The sequence below is a fragment of the Crocuta crocuta genome, unplaced genomic scaffold (assembly GCF_008692635.1).
Source record: "Crocuta crocuta isolate KB4526 unplaced genomic scaffold, BGI_CrCroc_1.0 scaffold7, whole genome shotgun sequence".
NCBI lineage: Eukaryota > Metazoa > Chordata > Mammalia > Carnivora > Hyaenidae > Crocuta > Crocuta crocuta.
The window spans coordinates 6,477,812-6,496,354 of record NW_027531904.1 but is presented as its reverse complement, the minus strand read 5'-3'; the positions used below and the strand labels follow the sequence as shown (position 1 = coordinate 6,496,354).

General features: G+C 52.1%; 1 protein-coding gene across 1 annotated transcript in view; it reads left to right on the top strand.

The window, feature by feature from the left end:
* Positions 1–13,712: 13,712 nt before the first annotated feature.
* The window catches only part of ARPIN (actin related protein 2/3 complex inhibitor), a 6,036-nt gene continuing 1,205 nt past the window's right edge, over positions 13,713–18,543 (top strand). Inside the window, exons 1-3 of the mRNA XM_077774392.1 lie at positions 13,713–13,812; positions 17,323–17,529; positions 17,922–18,085. Of these exons, the coding sequence (XP_077630518.1) occupies positions 13,800–13,812; positions 17,323–17,529; positions 17,922–18,085 (384 nt within the window). The 5' untranslated portion in view covers positions 13,713–13,799. The remainder of the gene's footprint in view (positions 13,813–17,322; positions 17,530–17,921; positions 18,086–18,543) is intronic.

Sequence of the window (18,543 nt, the reverse complement as noted above, 5' to 3'; positions counted from 1 at the left end):
TATATCTGTTTTTCTTAGATCCCTGGCCATGGTCTTTTGTTCTTTCATTTGGGGTAAATCCTCTGTCTTCTCACTGTACTCTATTTCTAATACACACAGAGACTCAGACATGTACATTTTTAAATGGCATTTCCCCTCCCATTCCAACTCTGTTCTCCCGTCAACATCATCCCCTGGCACCCACATTTACGCATTTAACTATGTCCTTGATTGGTTACGTATCATCAAATGACATACAGTGTTATGGTCTGAATTGTGTCTCCACCAAAGTTCCTATGTTCAAGTCCTAACCCTTAGAACCTCAGAATGAAATAGTATTTGGAGATAAAGTCTTTAGAGAGAGAATTCAGTTAAAATGAGGTCTTTAGGGTTGGCCCTAATCCAGTATGACTGATGTGCTTATTAAAAGAGGAAACTGGGGGCGCCTGGGTAGCTCAGTTGGTTAAGCATCCGATTCTTGATTTCAGCTCAGGTCATGATCTCAAGGTTTGTGAGATTGAGCCCCATGTTGGGCTCTGTGCTGACATCATGGATCCTGCCTGGGATTCTCTCTCTGCCCCTCCCCCTGCTCATTTGCTCTATCTCAATCTCTCTAAATAAATAAACTTAAAAAAGAAGAAGAAGAGGAACCTTGGGCACAGACATGTATGTGCACAAAGAAAAGACCATGTGAAGATGCAGGGAGAAGATGGCCAACTACAAGCTAAGGAGAGAGACCCCGGAAGGAACCCACCCTGCCCATACGTTGGTCTCAGACTTCTAGCCTCCAGAAGCCTGAGGAAACAATGTCTGCTGCCTGAGCTCCCTGTGGATTGGACTTTGTTGTGGCAGCCTAGTAAACTAAGACACCCAGTGCTGGTGTATGAGTGTGTTTGTTTTTTAATTTACATATATCATCTTAGATATAGACTCAGTCTGTTTCTTCTTTCCTCCCTTTAGTGCAATTTCTAAAAATGTTTTCTTTTTGCTTATCCTATTTTTTTACATGCATGTGTACATCGATTTTTTTATTGTGGCAAAATATAATTAACATAAAATTTACCGTCTTAGCCATTTTTAAATGTACAGTTCAGTGCTGTGAAGTGCAGTCACGTTCCAGAGAATCTCTGGAAGCTCTACATGTTCCCAAACTGAAGCCCTACACCCCTTGCACAATTCCCCACTCCTTCCTCTCCTCAGCCCCTGGAAAGCACCATTCTCTTTTCTCTGTGCCTCGAACTATTCTAAGTACATCATACAGGTGGAGTCATACAATATCGTCGTTTTGTGTCCTTTTATTTAACTGAGCATAGTGTCTTTAAGGTTCATCCATGTTGTGGCATCTGTCAACATTTCCTTCCTTTTTAAGGCAAAATAATATCCTATTGTATGTATGTACCGCATCTTTTGGGTCCTTTCATCCACAGCTGGACGTTTGGGTTGTTTCCACCTTTTGGCTCTTGTAAATAATGCTGTTGTTAATGTGGGTATATAAGTATATGTTTGAGTCTCTGCTTTCAATTCCTTTGGGTATATACCCTAGGGTAGAATTGCTGGATCCTATGGTAGTTTTTTATGTTTATTTAAAAAAAAAATTTTTTTTTAAATATTTTATTTATTTTTGAGAGAGAGAGGAGAAAGACAGCATGAGCAGGGGAGGGTCAGAGAGAGAGGGAGACACAGAATCTGAAGACGGGCTCCAGGCTCTGAGCTGTCAGCATAGAGCCCAACGTGGGGCTTGAACCCACGAACCATGAGATCATGACCTGAGCCAAAGCCGGACGCTCAACAAACTGAGCCACCCAGGCACCCCTTTTATGTTTAATTTTTTGAGGAACCTCCATACTGCTTTCCACAGCAGCTGTACCATTTTACGTTCCCACCAACAGTACATGAAAGTTCCAATTTCTCTACATTCTCATCAAAATTTGTTATTTCTGGGAGTGCCTGGGTGGGTTAGTGGGTTAAGCATCCAACTTAGGCTCAGGTCATGATCTCGCCATTTGTGAGTTCGAGCCCCGCATCAGGCTCTGTGCTGGCAGCTCAGAGCCTGGAGCCTGCTTCATATTCTGTGTCTCCCTCTTTCTCTGCCCCTCCCCCACTCATGCTCTGTCTCCCTCAAAATTAAGTAAACATTAACCATTTTTTAAACATTTGTTATTTCTGTTTTTGTTTTTGTATACTAGTCATTTTAAAGGGTATGAAGTGGGATCTCATTGTGATCTCTTTTTATTTGTATTTTCTCCTACAGCATTTTACTTGTGAATTTTAACACTACCTTATTTGACACATCAGTATCATCTTCACTCAGCTTCTTTATGGATTGTAATTTTTAGCACCATAAAATCCCATTTAAAAAATCTGATTTTATGCATTTTGCGTTAAGTTCACCCTTGTCTGTTACTAAAAGTGTGACTCTGCCATTTTGGTTTGTATGTTTCTCCTGTTTGCCAAGTCCTTTTATATTTATCTTTCTGGGTCATTTTGTTTTGGAAAACTCTTAAACAAATTTTTTTTAATGTTTGCTTATTTTTGAGAGAGAGAGGGAGACAGAGCATGAGCAGGGGAGGGGCAGAGAGAGACGGAGACAGAATCTGAAGCAGGCTCCAGGCTCCACGCTGTCAGCGCAGAGCCCTACACGGGGCTCAAACGCATGATCCATGAGATCATGACCTGAGCCAAAGTCGGATCCTCAACCCACTGGGGCCACTCAGGTGCTCCTGGAAAATTCTTATATATGATTGTATAGATTGGGTTTTTCAAAAAGCATAGCCTGAGACCAAATCTCCCTTGCTACTACTTTATTAGGGAATGCCATCCCAGGGAAGCCAGAGGAAGAGAACATTGCTGAGGGGCAGGGAAGCAGGAAGAACAAATCTCAGGATGTGTCACTCAGCAGGTCACCACCTGTAATTAAGAGGGAGTGTGTGTCTGATCTCATGGGATCATCTTCCAAGAGGCCATCTTCCTTCTTAACTGTACTTCATCATTGTCTATACAGGGAGAGGAAGAAGGAGGAATTTATCTGGCAGCTTTCGTCCCCCACTGGTCAAATATTCTCTCCACAAATGTTAACTGCCCTTGACTCCAGGGTTGTTCAAACTTGGTGCCCAGAGGGCCCCCAGTATCTCACGCCTCAGCGGCGATGTGGATGCCTCGGGGCAAGCGGGAGAGATGTGCTGCACAGGAGGGCTTAGGCCACTGTTGGGTTGTGCCCACAGGAAGTGAGTTGAAGCGCATGAGGTCTGTCATCTCAGTAACAGCTGGAACGGAGTAAATAGCTCTGTCACCCTTCCAATCCACTGGGGAGCCTGACTTCATCAGTTTGTCCCAGAGCAGCAGGAGATGAGTCTCCTTAAAAACTGTCATAAAACTCCCGATGGCTTTTACAAATCCTGAAGTTGGCCGACAGCTGCCCTGAGCCTATCATTTTCTTTTTTGCAAGGTGTCTAATGTTGTTCATAAAAGCCAGCCTTCCCCGCCTTTCTCATAATTATCATTGCCCCCACACCAACCGAATGCTACAGACATTCCATCTCCCAGCTGAATTTCACCTTCTGCCTGCACCTCACCCCATTTAGCCACAGATGAAAACCTCAGTAATTTTGGTGCCGCTTTATGCCGATGGTTACCACCACCTGCTTTACCCAAGCTAGCGTCCTGATTGCCATCAGACCAGTAGGTATTTCAATTTCACAATCCTATCCTGGGAGTCTTCTCTCTCTCTTTTTTTTTTTATATATATTTTTATTTATTTCTAGGAGAGAGAGAGAGAGAGAGAGCATGAGCAGGGAGGGTCAGAGAGAGAGGGAGATACAGATTCTGAAATAGGCTCCAGGCTCTGAGCTGACAGTCAGCACAGAGCCCGACGCGGGGCTCGAACCCACGAACAGCGAGATCATGACCTAAGCGAAAGTCAGACGCTTAACCGATTAAGCCACCCAGGCGCCCCCCTGGGAGTCTTCTTTTAAGGGCTGCCCTGGGGACCAATTGTCTCAGGGGGCAAGCGTGTGGCCGTGAGGTGAGGTGTGGAGGCTGCTTTCTGTGTGAAGTCAGCCGGAACCCAAACAGAATTGGTCACCACAGAGAGGCGGGGACAGGACAGGTCAGGGGCTCTGGAGACACATGAGGACCAGAGGCTCTGATGCGGCATTAGGAGACGCCTGATACAGAGGCGCATCATGGATTTTCTTTCCAAACAAGGCCTGTCCTATTTGCATTTATTGATGTAATGTGATGGATAGGTTTCGTTCTCATTCTGGCATCTTATTTCATATTATGCTTTCTCTCTTCAGTGCTTCCTTTGTTTTGCATCTTGTGCTCTGTCGTGTGTATGTGTGCTTTCTTCAGATTATTTCACTGAATTTGGGGCAATTTGGTGCTCTCTTTCTTCCGGAACCAGCAGACTTTGTCAAGACAAGATGTGTCAGATATGCTAAGATGTGACGCGATGCATGAAACCAGAGACTACACACACATGCAGGCGTTCCTTGTTTGTTTCACTGTGGCCTATTTATGCTCAACAGAAATCCTGGTTGGTAAATTCAGTTATGCCCAGCGCCCACCAAGAGAGAAAAAAAATGTCGGTGGGTTTATGACACGCACATCTTTAGCGAGAACATTCCTGAGAAAACTTCCATTTTGACGAGGGCTATTAAGAACCAATCCTCTGCTTACAATTTTACCTGGTCTGGTGAGTAGAAGAATTTTCTATACACCAGCTTTCGGTGCCTTATGATCCGCACCATGTTGCTTCCCCCGTCCCCATGCAGTCTCAGTGTGAGGCTCTGGAGGACACATTTCTACTGGGATATGATCCCTGGCCCTGTACCTTGGTGCCCTGCACTAGGTGAGTGAGCCCAGAGGGGCACACCCACACCAGCACAGCTCCCAAAAGCCGAATGATAGGTGGGAAAGACTATAGACCCCATAAACCTATTTCACAAAACCCAAACTAAACGTATCCCTTGTCTGCTTGACTCTCATTCAAGTCCATTCCAATATCTGACATGAGGTAAAGGAAAATTGGGGCTAAAAAAAAAAAAAAAGATTATTGTCTTAACTGACCACACCAAAAGCTGCCTTATTGGGGTGCCTGGGTGGATCAGTCAGTTGAGCGTCTGACTCTTGGTTTTGGGCCAGGTCATGATATCACGGTTCATGAGTTCAAGCCCCGTATTGGGCTCTGCGCTGGCAATGTGGAGACTGCTTAGCATACTGTCTCTCCCTCTCTCTTTGCCCCTCCCCTGCTCGCCCTGTCCTTAAAAAGGGCCATCGAGGGGCACCTGGTTGGCTTAGTGGGTTAAGTGTCCAACTTTGGCTTAGGTCACGATCTCATGGTTCTTGAGTTTGACTCCATGTCAGGCTCTGTGCTGACAGCTCAGAGCCTGGAGCCTGCTTCGGATTCTGTGTCTTCCCCTCTCTCTGCTCTTCCCATGCTCATTCTCTCTCTCTCTCTCTCTCTCTTTCTCTCTCTCTCTCAATAATAAATAAACATTAAAAAAAAAAAAAGGGCCATAGAACTGACTGGCCCAAAGCTTAAGCTGTCTCCATACTGTGCCTCATGGTTTACAATTTAATGTAGAGACATCAATAGCTTACAAATAGGTATAAGAAAGTCCAGCAGAGTTCTGGTCTTTTCCCCATGATGATTGATGCTCTTTAGGAAATAAATATCAAAACCTTTAAAAAAAAAAAAAGTTTTCTTGTTCTTTTAGCTTCCTGGCTTGCTGGTGCCTGGTCTCCCAGTTGTACTGATGGGGTGAAGTCACAGAGCCCACTAAGCAAAAGATTACTCTTCCCAAGAAAAGACATACAACAGCGTTGTCCAATAGAACTTCCTGCAGTGATGGAAATGTTTTGTGTCTGGGCTCTCCAAAATGGTAGCCGCTTGCCACATATTGCTAGCTATTAAGCCCTTGAACTGTGGCTAGTGAGACTGAAGAATTGAATTTTATATTGGTTTAATTAATTAAAGCAAAAATTAAAGTAGTCACATGTGGCTAGTGGCTGTCATATAAGACGGTGGAGATTTGAAACCATTTGAAAGGGAAGATGACACAGAAAGGGGAGGGGGAAGGGGGGGCATGTTAGTCATGCAGCTATGACCAGCCTGGGGCTTTTTGTTTGTTTTTTAAACCATTTTATTGAGGTATAATTGACATATAAATAGCTGTAAATATCTAATGTATACAGCTTGATGAATTTGGAGGTAAGCACATACCCAAAAAACCATCACCGTAATCTCTGCCATAAACACACCTATCGCCTCCAAAAGTTTCCTCCTGCCCTTGTTTATTTATTACTATTACTATTTTGTGTGTGTGATAAGAACAGTTAACATAAGAATTACCCTCTTAGAAAATAAAAAATTTTTAATGTTTATTTAAAAATTTTTTAAATGTTTATTTATTTTTGAGAGAGAGACAGAATGCAAGTAGGGGAGGAACGAGAGAGAGACACAGAATCCGAAACAGGCTCCAGGCCCTGAACTGTCAGCACAGAGCCCCACGCGGGGCTCAAACTCATGAACCACAATGGGGCGCCTGGGTGGCTTAGTCGGTTAAGCGTCTGATTTTCGCTTAGGTCATGATCTCGTGGTTCGTGGGTTCGAGCCCCGCGNAAAAAAAAAAAAAAAAAAAACCTCATGAACCACAAGATCATGACCTGAGCTGAAGTCAGCTCAACCAACTGAGCCACCTAGGCGCCCCTAATGTTTATTTTTTAGAGAGAGAGAAAGACAGAGTGCAAGCACGATGGGGCCAGAGAGAGAGGGAGACACGGAATCTGAGGCAGACTCCAGGCTCTGAGCTGTCCGCACAGAGCCTGATGTGGGGGTCGAGCTCACGAGATCATGAATGACCTGAGCCAAAGTCAGACGTTTAACCGATTGAGCCACCCAGGTGTGCCCCCCCCCCCCAGTTTTTTAAATGTTTATTTATTTTTGAGAAAGCGAGAGAGAGAGAAGACAGAGCTTGAGTGGAGGAAGGGGCAGAGAAAGCCAGGGACACAGAATTGGAAGCAGGCTCCAGGCTCTGCGCTGTCAGCACAGAGCCCTGCGCAGGGTCTGACTCACAGAACCCAATGCGGGGCTTGAATCCACAAACTGTGAGACCATGACCTGAGCCAAAGTCAGATGCTCAAGCAACTGAGCCACCCAGCCACCCCACCCTCTTAGTAAATTTTAAAGTATGTGATACAATATTAACTATAGGCACTATGCTGTAAGGTAGATCTCTGGGTCTCATTCATCTTGTAACCCTGAAATTTTGTAGCCTTTGACTTCCATCTCTCCATTTCCCCCTGCCCCTTGGTCCTTGGCAACCACCATTCTATTCTCTGCTTCTGTGAGTTTGCCTATTATAGATCCCCCATGTAAATGAGATCGGGCAGTATTTGTCTTCCTGTGCTTGGTGTCTTTTCAGGTCCATCCATGTTGTTGCAAATAGCAGGATTTCCTTCCTTTTTTAAAGGCTGAATAATATTCCACCGTATGCATATACCGCATTTCCCCCAGCGTATCCATCGACGAACACTTAGATTGCTTCCGTGTCTCGGCTACTGTGAACAATGCTGAACGCAACACGGGAATGCCCACATCCCTTTGAGATCCTGATTTCTGTTCCTCTGGATATGTACTCAGAAGTGAGATTGCCAGATCATATGGTAGTTCTATGTTTCATTTCTTAAGAACCTTCCGCACTGTTTTCTTCAGTGGCGATACCAGTTTACATTCCCACCAACAGCGTATCAATGTTCCCATCTCTCCACATCCTCCCTAACGCTTATCTTTTGTCTTTTTGATATGTGCCGTTCTGACAGGTGTGAGGTGGTATCTCATTGTGGTTTCAGTTTGCATTTCCCTGACGATGAGTGATGTTGAGCGTCTTTTCATGTGCCTGTTGACCATTTGTATGTCTTCTTTGGAGAAATATCTATTCAGTTCCTTTGCCCATTTTTAAATCGGGTTATTTGTTTTGTTTTTGCTGTTGAATTGCAGGAGTTCCTTATATCAGGCTGGGAAGTTTTGAAGACCGAGAACCCAAAGACAGTTCTGCCCAGAGGGACTTCCCACTAAGGGTCTTGTCCTTCTCTCTCAGACATTTCCAGAACAGCCTGGTAGGCCAGGCTGGGGCTGGGGCTAACTACTCCGTTAGACACAAAGCCTAGGGCCCCTGGAAATGTTTTATTTTTCTTAAAATTAGAAGAAAACAAAAAAGAGTTTTTAAGCTGAAGAAAAAGTTTTCAGATATAATATTAATATATTCATCGTTATGTCAACCCACCCATANACCGCGAGACCATGACCTAAGCGAAAGTCGGACGCTCAACCGACTAAGCCACCCAGGCGCCCCAGGTTTTATTTACTTTTGAGAGAGAGACAGAGTGTGAGCGGAGAAGGGGCAGAGAGAGTGGGAGACACAGAAACTGAAGCAGGCTCCAGGCTCTGAGCTGTCAGCACAGAGCCAGATGCGGGGCTCCAACCCAGGAACTGTGAGATCATGACCTGAGCTGAAGACCATGCTTAACTGACTGAGCCACCCAGGTGCCCCTAAATTTTTTTTTTTAATGGAGGAAGGAGTCCTTGGAAATAAAAATGCTGGGACCCACCAAAGTCTTTATGTGTGTGGGTGGGGAGAGGGGCTGCTTCTACCACTGGCAGCCCATCTTGGCCATCCGGGTATCTCCCTGGCCACCTGCCTCTTTTGAATGCTCCGCCTCAGAGGCCACAGACGAACTCCATGAATGGGTTCAAGTGCCTATTCCCAGACAAGAGAACCAAGGCTTTTCAACAATCCCAGGGTCAGAACAGAGTCCTGCACCCGGGCTTGGAAAATGCCTCTCTAGACCGTTACACACTTGGGCAGTGGGCAGTAGGGAGCTGGGGAAGGGTTCAAGAACTGTGGAGGAAGGCAGAGAGGGGAAATGCAAGGTTGTAGAGTGAGATTATTAATCTTGACTCCATAAAGGAGGAAGCATGAGCTCCGAGAGGTTGAGAAACTTGCCGAAGCTTGCACAGTTGGGATACAAACCTTGATCTGACCTAAGCCCAAGCACAGATCCCTGGAACCCCTTCCCCAGCCACTGTGGGAGCATGAAGAGTAGTTTCTGTGTAGGCCAGCCCGCCACCCCTGAGAGCTGTTCTCTCTTCTCCCTTCCTCCTTCTTCCTGAGCCGATCCTATAGGATCTCTGGGCCTCAGTTTCCCCCTCTGCGTGTGTTGGAGCGGGGGTCTCCCTGTAGTGACGTGAATGAGGAAGGAAAGAGGAGAACGTGGCTTTCCACCCTGCCCACGCTAAGGCGCTAGCCGGGGGTTTCCACGAAGCCCACCTCTCCGCGCGCGCCGTCCCGCGGCAGGAATGGGCTCGGCCCCTTTAAATCCCGCGCGGGCAGGCGGGGCCCGGGCCGCGCCCTNNNNGCCGAAGCCACCTGCCCCGCCCCCCGTGCTCCCCTGCGCCCTGCAGGCGGAGCGCACCCCCGGGACACAGATCGGCTTAAAATTCCCCACTGCCCGCCTCTCCCCGCCACTCCCCGTGCGGTCGAGAGAGGGTCTGGACCCAACTCCCAAACGGAGCTCGAAAGCACCGACCTTTGTCTCTACCCCTCCCTGTCGCGACAGTAAACTCCAATCACTTGCCTCGCCGCTCAGGCCTCCCCACTTCCCGCCCCGGAAGGGACGAAGGCGTGCAGCGACCCCAGCGGCGCAGGGGGTCGGCGTGGCGCGGCCGCGGGAGGGCAATGCCTGCCTGGAGGGGTCGGGATGGGTGGAGGGGAGGCTCTGTGGTCACCCACGCAGAGGTTTTGAGAACAAATGCACCATTTCAGCCTTAGGTGCCAACACTAGGAATTTGGAGGTGAGGAGTGGGCAGGGACAGGTAATAGAGCGAGCTGTCCATCCCTTCCTGTGTCCCCTCCCCTCTCCCATTTCTGTGGCTCTAAAAAGGGAAACCCCAGGTTCTTCCTTTATGGAAACTAGAAACGGGAAGCGGGGAACTAGTAACTCTCAGCGAGGGACCCCACGATCTTGGGCTAGTCATAAAACTTCTGATTTGGGGTTTCACCACCTCTAAGTGCATAGGAATGACAAGAGGAATAGAAAGTGCTTTAAAACAGGTGAAAAGAAAAAAACAGCGGAAAAGGGAAGATACTTTATAGCAGCTTAGGCCCCTTTATTTAACTCAAATTTGGTTAAATGAAGAAGTAGAATCTTTTCTATTTAGTAAGCACTTTATAGTTTACAAAACACTTTCACTCGATCTTAGACTCAGTGAGGTGGCTGTTACTCTCCCATTTTGTAGATAAGAAGACTGAGGCTCTGGGTACAGCAACTCTTTGCAGGAGGGGCCACAACCTGATCTTCCAGCCTCGAGGAGGTCCCTTCTTCTCTCTGGCAGTGCCCCAGCCTTTGGGACCTGCAGAGGCGTGGAGTCCCCATCTGGGAAATAGGAAGAAAAGGATGGCTCTGTATTAAACCTGTTCAGGAACCACGTGAATAGGAAACACTTGCGGGCCTTGCTCCTATCCCAGTGCAGACTCTCCCTGGGCCATTGAACTTGTGGTTCTTCCCTGAGGACTGACGGAACCAGCTGACCCCTTCTTCCTCTCCATCCCCAGCGGCAATGGCGTCCTGCTGGAGGGAGAACTGGTGGACCTATCTCGGCACAGCATCTTGGATGCCCACGGCAGGAAGGTGAGGATGCTTTCCTGGGCACACCCCCGGGGCACTGGCTTCATGGTCCTCACCCAGCGACGCATCTGCATCTCCCGGTGCTTGACTACATCAGCTCCGAGATTTGGGGGCCAGCTCCTCCCTGCAGGGGCTCACAGCGCAGGGGGGGAGTGGGCGGGGACAGAGCAGCCGAAAGGGGCCACTGAGTGGAAAGGGTTCCCTGGCACTGTGTTGGGCAGAGGACAGACGTCAGGGTCTGGGTTCCTGCCGAGGAGACAGATCAGCACTAACCCCAGTGGTGTGTGTTTGGGGCCGAGATTGGGGGCGTTGAGAGCAGGAAGGGGTGAGGTGATTGGACTGAGGCTATGGGTGCTTTGTGGGCTGGAAAGTGCTCTGAAGAGTTCCCGTTGCTTCTGTTTAAAGGGCTGGGAGCCTCACTGGTGAGCAGGACGAGGGGCTCTGTTTTCTGGGAGGGCCGAGGGCCCAGATTCCTGGCTTCGGGTCTGGTGGCTCCCACTGCCCTGGGGCCTAATGGGTCCGCAGTGACCTTCTCCTTTTGGGGGACCAGGTCTGTTCCTGGGAAGTCACATCACCTTTGAAATTTTTGGAATTGAATCATTTTCATCTTTTTTAAATGTTTATTTTAGAGAGAGAGAGAGAGAGACAGAGCGTGACTGGGACACGGGTAGAGAGAGACAGAGGGAGACACAGAATCTGAAGCCGGCTCCAGGCTCTGAGCTGTCCGCACAGAGCCTGCCACAGGACAGGGCTCGAACTCCTAAACCGCGAGATCGTGACCTGAGCGGAAGTCGGATGCTCAACCGACTGAGCCACCCAGGCGCCCCTGAATCATGTTCAATGTCCTGGTGGAGTGTGCTGTTAGAAGGAGACTTAAAGTTCTCCATTTGCAAAGTGGTGGCTCTCGGGCTTGCTCGACTTTGAACAGCACTGTGTGTAGCCGGGCGCTTTGGAGTGTGGGGTTTTTAGAAAGGTCCCTGCTGTGGTCCTGGGCATCTGCGTGCATACAGGCAGGGACGTTGGGGTGGCGGGCGGGTTGCTGTGCTCGGGGCCTTTGTCCAGCCTCCGCATTAGGCCTGCGTTGTCGACCCCGCCCAGGGCTTCAGTTCCCTCGTCCTGTGCCCTTCTCGCCTTGCCCTCTCACGCCGCTGGGGTCATGCCCTCCATCACCACGCCATCTCAGGTGTCACAGGCACACCTGCTGCACACCCTCCGGGGCTTACCTGTGTCTCTTTCCTGAGCGCCAGTTCTGGGTTTCCACCCCGTTTCTAACAGCCCCGCTGCGGTGTGCTGACCACCTTAGCCCCTTGTTCCCTAAATCTGAGTCCGTCCCAGGGGCTCGGGCCCCGCTGCTGCGCTGCGACCCCGGGAAAAGCCTCCGCTCCCAGCTCCATGCCAGTTTCATGCCAAGAGATGTTTTGCTGCACCCGCCCCCCTCCTTAGGCGGCCAGTCGGCAGGGTGGATGCAGCTGTCGGGAGCCCCCAGCCGGCCTGTCGAGCAGGGCCAGCAGTCGCTCCAGGCTGATGTGGGGCCGGCCGGCCTCTGCTGCTCTCGGGGCAGAACATTCTGTCAGGCCCGCGCACACTTGCCTTCTCTGAGTTCTCCCTTCCTCGTGATCATGCAGTCGAACTCCCGGCCGCTGGCCGCAGGCCTGCAGACGTCTGCTGCCTTCCTCCGCCCTGCGCCGGGGAAGCAGTGCCCGGTCCCCTGGTCCCTTCTACCTTGGCCATCCCTTCCCGCCCCTCCCCTTCCTCTTTCCACTGGCCTTAGATGGATGGGGGGGGGCTCAGGAACTTAGCTTGTTCTCCTCAAGCCTCGCATCCCCCCCCAACGCGCCTTCTTGCCCTGACGCCCACTTATTCCCCGAAAGCCATATCTGAGGGCCTCACCGCAGCTCAAAAACCTTTTGGGATTCCTTCTTGTCTACCAGGTAAAGTCTAGACTCCAAATACAAACTCAAGGCCAGTTTCGAACTGATCCCACTTGCATTCACGGCCTGGGCTCCCACGAGGCCCCTGACTGCGCTGGGTCGCTCAGACGTGCACCCCGGACCTTGACTTTTATTTCGTTCCTGTCCCAGGCTTTTAGTATTCTCCCTACTCCCGGGGCGCCTGGGTGGCTTAGTTGGTTAAGCGTCCGACTGTCGCTTAGGTCATGATCTCGCGGTTCGTGGGTTCGAGCCCCGCGTCGGGCTCTGTGCTGACTGCCAGCTCAGAGCCTGGAGCCTGTTTCAGTCTGTGACTCCCTCTCTCTCTGACCCTCCCCTGCTCACGCTGTCTCTCTCTCTGTCTCCTAGAAATAAGTAAAACATTAAAAAAAAAAAATTCTCCCTACTCCCCTTTTCCCGAAGTTGCAGGTTTCTCCATCCTTCAAGACTTTGCCAAGAGATGGGTTCCCCTTCTTCAGTGTCTGGGAGCAAGTCATCCGCCCGCTTTGGTTAGAGTAGCAGGCGAACAGCATGTACAGCCCACTTTACGTATTACACTTGTGCTCACTCCTCTACGATCTCACTGAACTCTTACAGCATTCCTGAAAGTAGACAGCACATTGTCCCCATGCAGCAGGGGAAACTGAGGCTAGGAGGGATTAGCCCCAGGTCCAACATGTACGGGAAGAGACACAATGGCTGCCCTCACTCGGAACTTTCTATTACCCTTGCCTTCTTCCCCTCCTGCATCATGGTATTTGGGGTCCTGGGTGCTCGGGTTATGGCTTTCTGCATGTGCTTTCCGTCTCTGGCTGTGTGCAGACCTTGGGGTCGGGCGGGCCCGCCATCTCATGGCCATGTACGTGGTTTGTTATGTGTGGCAGGTGTGTACCGAGCTAATGATTGGATAAATGAATGAGTATGGGGGGGGTATCTGCCCAGCTTGAATATCTTTTGGAGCCGAGGTGGGATTCGGAGTGGAGAGGGAGGTTGGGGGGCCTGCAGTGGAGCCCTGTGGGGAGTGTGTGTGTTGGAGGGAACGGGGTGCCGTGAAGCAGCGCCCTCACTGTCTCTGTCTGGCCCCAGGAGCGCTACTACGTGCTGTACATCCGGCCCAGTCGCATCCATCGCCGGAAGTTCGACCCCAAGGGAAATGAAATCGAGCCTAATTTCAGTGCCACCAGGAAGGTGAACACGGGCTTCCTCATGTCATCCTACAGTAGGTATCCTCTGTCCTTCCTCTCTCGGGGCCCTCCCACCCTGTGGCCTTCCTGTGTCTCTTGGTCCCTAATGAGTGTCTGCTCAGCCTTGAAGTCCATGTCTGGCCTGAGGGCCTGCTGGCTGGACTCCCCCCGCCCCTCATTCCCTCAGAGGATCCCTGCTGGCCCCCCTCAATCCCAGGGGCCTGGCTGGCCTTCTGACTCCTGCCGACTCCCGCGGTCTGGCACAGTCGCCCATGAACCTGGCTCTGGGCTCTCACTGCCTCTGCGCAGAGCCCGGGCCAGGCCCCTGGCAGCCTCCATCTTCCTGCCCAGATTCCCATTTGATTCTTAGGCCCTTCGTGACCTCATTGCTCTTTCCTGCGGTGGCTCTGCAAGGAGCTCTTTGCTGTCTTCCATGGTGGAAGACGGTTTTGCGGCTGAGTGAGAATCCATCCATCCCTCTATCAGTTTATGATTCGTGGTTTCGGTTGTCCACTCGTTCTCTGAATATTTAATGAGCATCTACCCTGTGCCAGGCCCTGAGCCACATGCCGAGGGTCCAGGGACGAACAAGACGTGGACCTGCACCCAGGATGCCCTCAGTCCCTTAGAGGAAATGGACAGGAGAGAGGAGGGGCTCCGGGCCCACGCAGGCGTGGTCGGGGTGGGCCTGGAGGAGGGAACACCAGTATCGAATGCTGAAGGGAACGGCGGGCATCAGCAGGGTGCCGGGGTTCGGAAGGGTTCCCCGGAGGGGGCTGCGTGCCGGGGCATGCTGGGACTGGGGGCGCCTGACGCACGTGAGGGGAAGACTGTAGGGAGGCAGGGCCAGGTCGAGAAGGGCCCCAGAGAGGACACCTGATCAAAGGTACAGGGGAGCCCTGTTGTGAGTGATTTTAAGTAGGTTCCGTAATGTGATCAGAGTGATTTTTTTTAAATCCCTGGGTGGAGGGGGGAGCACCTAGGTGGCTCAGTCGGTTAAGAATCTGACTTTCGCTTAGGTCATGATCTCGTGGTTCGTGGGTTCGAGCCCCGCGTCGGGCTCTGTGCTGACTGCCAGCTCAGAGCCTGGAGCCTGTTTCAGTCTGTGACTCCCTCTCTCTCTGACCCTCCCCTGCTCACGCTGTCTCTCTCTCTCTCTCTCCTAGAAATAAATTTAAAAAAAAAATTTAAAAAAAAAAGAATCCGACTTCAGTTTAGGCCGTGATCTCACAGTTCGTGAGTTTGAGCCCCACCTCGGGCTCTGCCCTCTGGGTGAGGGGCACCTGGCTGGCTCAGTCAGAAGAGCATGTGACTCTTGATCTCAGGGTCGTGAGTTCAAGCCCCACGTTGGGTGTAGAGACTCCTAAAAAAATAAATAAGTAAACTGAAAAAAAAAAATCCCGGGGGATGACCAGCAGGCCTGTGTGGAGGAGACTGTCATGGCCAGATGAAGGGCCTGTCAGTGAGGATGGAGACACGGACAGACTCAGGACAGCGGCCTCCATGTTGGGAGACGGGGAGAGTGAGAGAGGGCTCAGGGACGACCCTGGGTCTGGGCTCAGGCGCAGGTGCGGGGAGAAGAGCTCCGTCAGGGACACGTGGCTGCACCTCTGGGTGGAGGTCGATGCCCTCTGGGGCCTTGGAGGGACAGTTCTGGAACCCAGGGAGCTGGGGGGGCCGGTGGAACGCATTTAGGAGCCATCGCGCATTGCTGGTACTGAAGCTGTAAGCGCGGATGGAGTGGCCTGGGAGGCGGGAAGGAGCCCCCCCGGGAGCCAGAGAAGGGACCCCTGCAGAGGTCCGAGGGAGATGGGGAGTACATGTGTCTCTGAGGCCCAGTGAAGTGGCNGGGAAGGGGGGGGGGGGGGGGTTGGGGGTAGCAGTGGGGTTAGGTGCTGCCCGAGGCCCAGGAAGCATCCGGTGGACTCACAGTGAAGAGCTCCCAGTGACTCGGGGAGAGGGAGGGGGAGGGGTCTGGAGTAGTGGGTGTCAGAGCGAGAATTCAGGAAGGCATCAAAGTAAGATCCAGTGTGGAGAAGGAGGCCTAGGTACCCGTCGAGGGAGAGGGGGTGGGATCTGGAGCCCAGACGGAGGAACGGAGTCGAGGCAGGAGAGGGACACTCGGTCCTTTGAGACAGAAGAGGAGGAGAGGCTCCATGTGCTTATCGGTACGTTGACAGGCAGGTTGGGGGGGGGGTGAGTAGCCCCACCTCTGGCTTCCGTGATCTTGGGACGTGGAGGTGACAGGTGGGGTGTCTGAGGGACGTCGGGAGGGGGAAGGGCTGAGGAGCAAAGAGCAGTTCGAAAGCCCTTGGTGGGAGTGTGGCGTCAGGGGAACCCCAGAGGGCGTCCCTGATGGAACTTGGCAAGGTTTTACACCCTGCATGCAGCGGGGACCGGCCTCTCCGGGCTGGCTGGCTGCTCCCCCTGCCCCTGGCTGTGGGCCAGCGCTGGGTTCCTGAGCTGGGGTGACTGTGCCCACCTTCCTGGGATCTTGGGGCCTCGTGAGTCCTCCCAGGCATGTGAGGACTCACTTCTCAGTCTGGGACCCTCCTTCCTCATCGCCCCGGTCCCCACCCGGGATCTGTAGATTTGGGACATTCAGGGCAGGCAGGGGAGGCTGCTGGGACTCCCCCTGAGCCTTTGAGCTCTGCCAGTGCTGGCGTGAGCTGGCCAGGGGAGAGTATGTGGACCCCATAGCTCGCTGCTCCTTGCACAGACCCCAACCCAGCCAGGAGACCCTGAGAGCCCGGGGCGGGGGGTGGGGATCCCTGTCTAGGTACTGGGGACTCAGTGGGGAGGCAGACTTTTGTAGAGCATTTGAATCCTGCCTCCTCCACTGACGAGCTGTGTGACCTTGGGCAAATCACCTAACCTCTCTGAAGCCGTTGTTTTCCTCTCATGTAGAAAAGGAATAATTAGGGGCACCTGGGTGGCTTAGTCAGTTAAGCGTCCGACTTTCACTTAGGGCATGATCTCGCGGTTCGTGGGTTCGAGCCCCGCGTCGGGCTCTGTGCTGACTGCCAGCTCAGAGCCTGGAGCCTGTTTCAGAGTCTGTGACTCCCTCTCTCTCTGACCCTCCCCTGCTAACGCTGTCTCTCTCTCTCTCTCTCTCCTAGAAATAAATAAAACATTAAAAAAAAAGAAAAAAAAAGAAAAGGAATAATTAACGCATTTACGCTCGCTGGGGGTTTACCACACGCCAGACACCGAGCTAAGTGCTTTACGTGTCATTTCATTTATGCCTCACGTCAGCCCTGCCAGGAGGTACCATCTCTATCCCTCTTTGTCAGGCACAGAGAGCTTAATCACTTGCACGGGCTCATGCGGCTTGTGAGCAGATTTGCAGGGGGGCAGCCTGGCTCCGGGGCCGGAAGTCCTGTGCCAGGAGAGCCCTGATGAGCACTGGCTCCGTGGGTACACAGAACCCTGCCTTCAGGGGTGTGGTGGGCACGTCCAGCCAGGTCTCACCTGGCTCCGAAGAGCCCCTCCCGAAGTGCTTGCTGTGACTGCAGTGACCACCCTCCTGTGCCGTGTGCCTGCAGGGGTGGAAGCCGCGGGGGACACGGACAGACTCACGCCCGAGGCGCTCAAGAGCCTGGTACAAAAGCCGGAGCTGCTCGCGCTGACAGAGAGCCTCACCCCCGACCAGACAGTGGCGTTCTGGATGCCTGAGTCAGACATGGAGGCAATGGAGCTGGAGCTGGGGCTCGGGGTGCGGCTGAAAACTCGAGGCGACGGCCCCTTCCTGGGTGAGCGGGGCAGCCCTCACGTGGTCACGTGTCCCCGTGGCCTGTAGCAGTTCCCGGCCTCCCGTCCGAGGCTCCTCCACCCCATCTGCTTAGAACCCGCTTGAGCAGGTCAGGTCTGCGTATTCCTGAGACTTCTTCCCAGGTCTCTGGACAAGGCCCCGGGGCCAGCAGCCTAGAGGATCCTGGGGTGCCGCCCAATCCCATGGTTCCCGCGGGTGACCTCTACTGTCGAGTCACACTCGGGGGTCGCACCCAGGGCTTCCCTGAGGGCACCCGGGCCTGATGAGAAGAGTGGCTTAACCCAGGCCCCGGGGACCCCGGCAGAGCAGGCCAGCCCCGACTGTGTTTCCACGACAGGGAGATGAGCCACTCAACTCCTTCCCTTCTTGCAGAGTCATTAGCCAAACTTGAGGCTGGAACGGTGACCAAGTGTAATTTCGCTGGTGATGGAAAGACGGGGGCATCCTGGACGGACAACATCATGGCCCAGAAGTCTGCGGAGGGGGCCACAGAGGAGATCCGAATGCAGGGGGACGGCGCAGGGGACGACGAGTGGGTGGGTCAAGAGATGTGCCCGTGGACCTGGCGTTGGGACGGTTCGTCCCCGGGCAGGAGCTCTGTGCGTACGGGCTGTGGCTGGGTCACAGCAGCGTACATTTTACTCCCTCCCCACCCAGCTTTGGCGGAGCTCATGGAATTTCCTAAGAGTGTGTCAGCCTCGGGAAAATTCCTCTCGAGGCGGGAAGGGTGACTGCTCAAGAGGCCTTTCTTTTGGGTAGGTCTGAGCTGTGCTAATCCATAAGAAAGTTCCAAAGATGGATAAAAGCAAGAGATGGAAAGAATGGAATTCGGAGGGAAATCAGCGTAACCTGATGCCATGAAATCTCCAAACATTATCACTTCAAGTGACTACATTAGCCGTGTTGTGGCCGCTCAGCTGAATGAGCTTTTTCTTTTCCCCTCCTTCATTCCGGGCTCCCTGCCCAAAGTGGCTAGAAAATGGCTGGCTTGGTC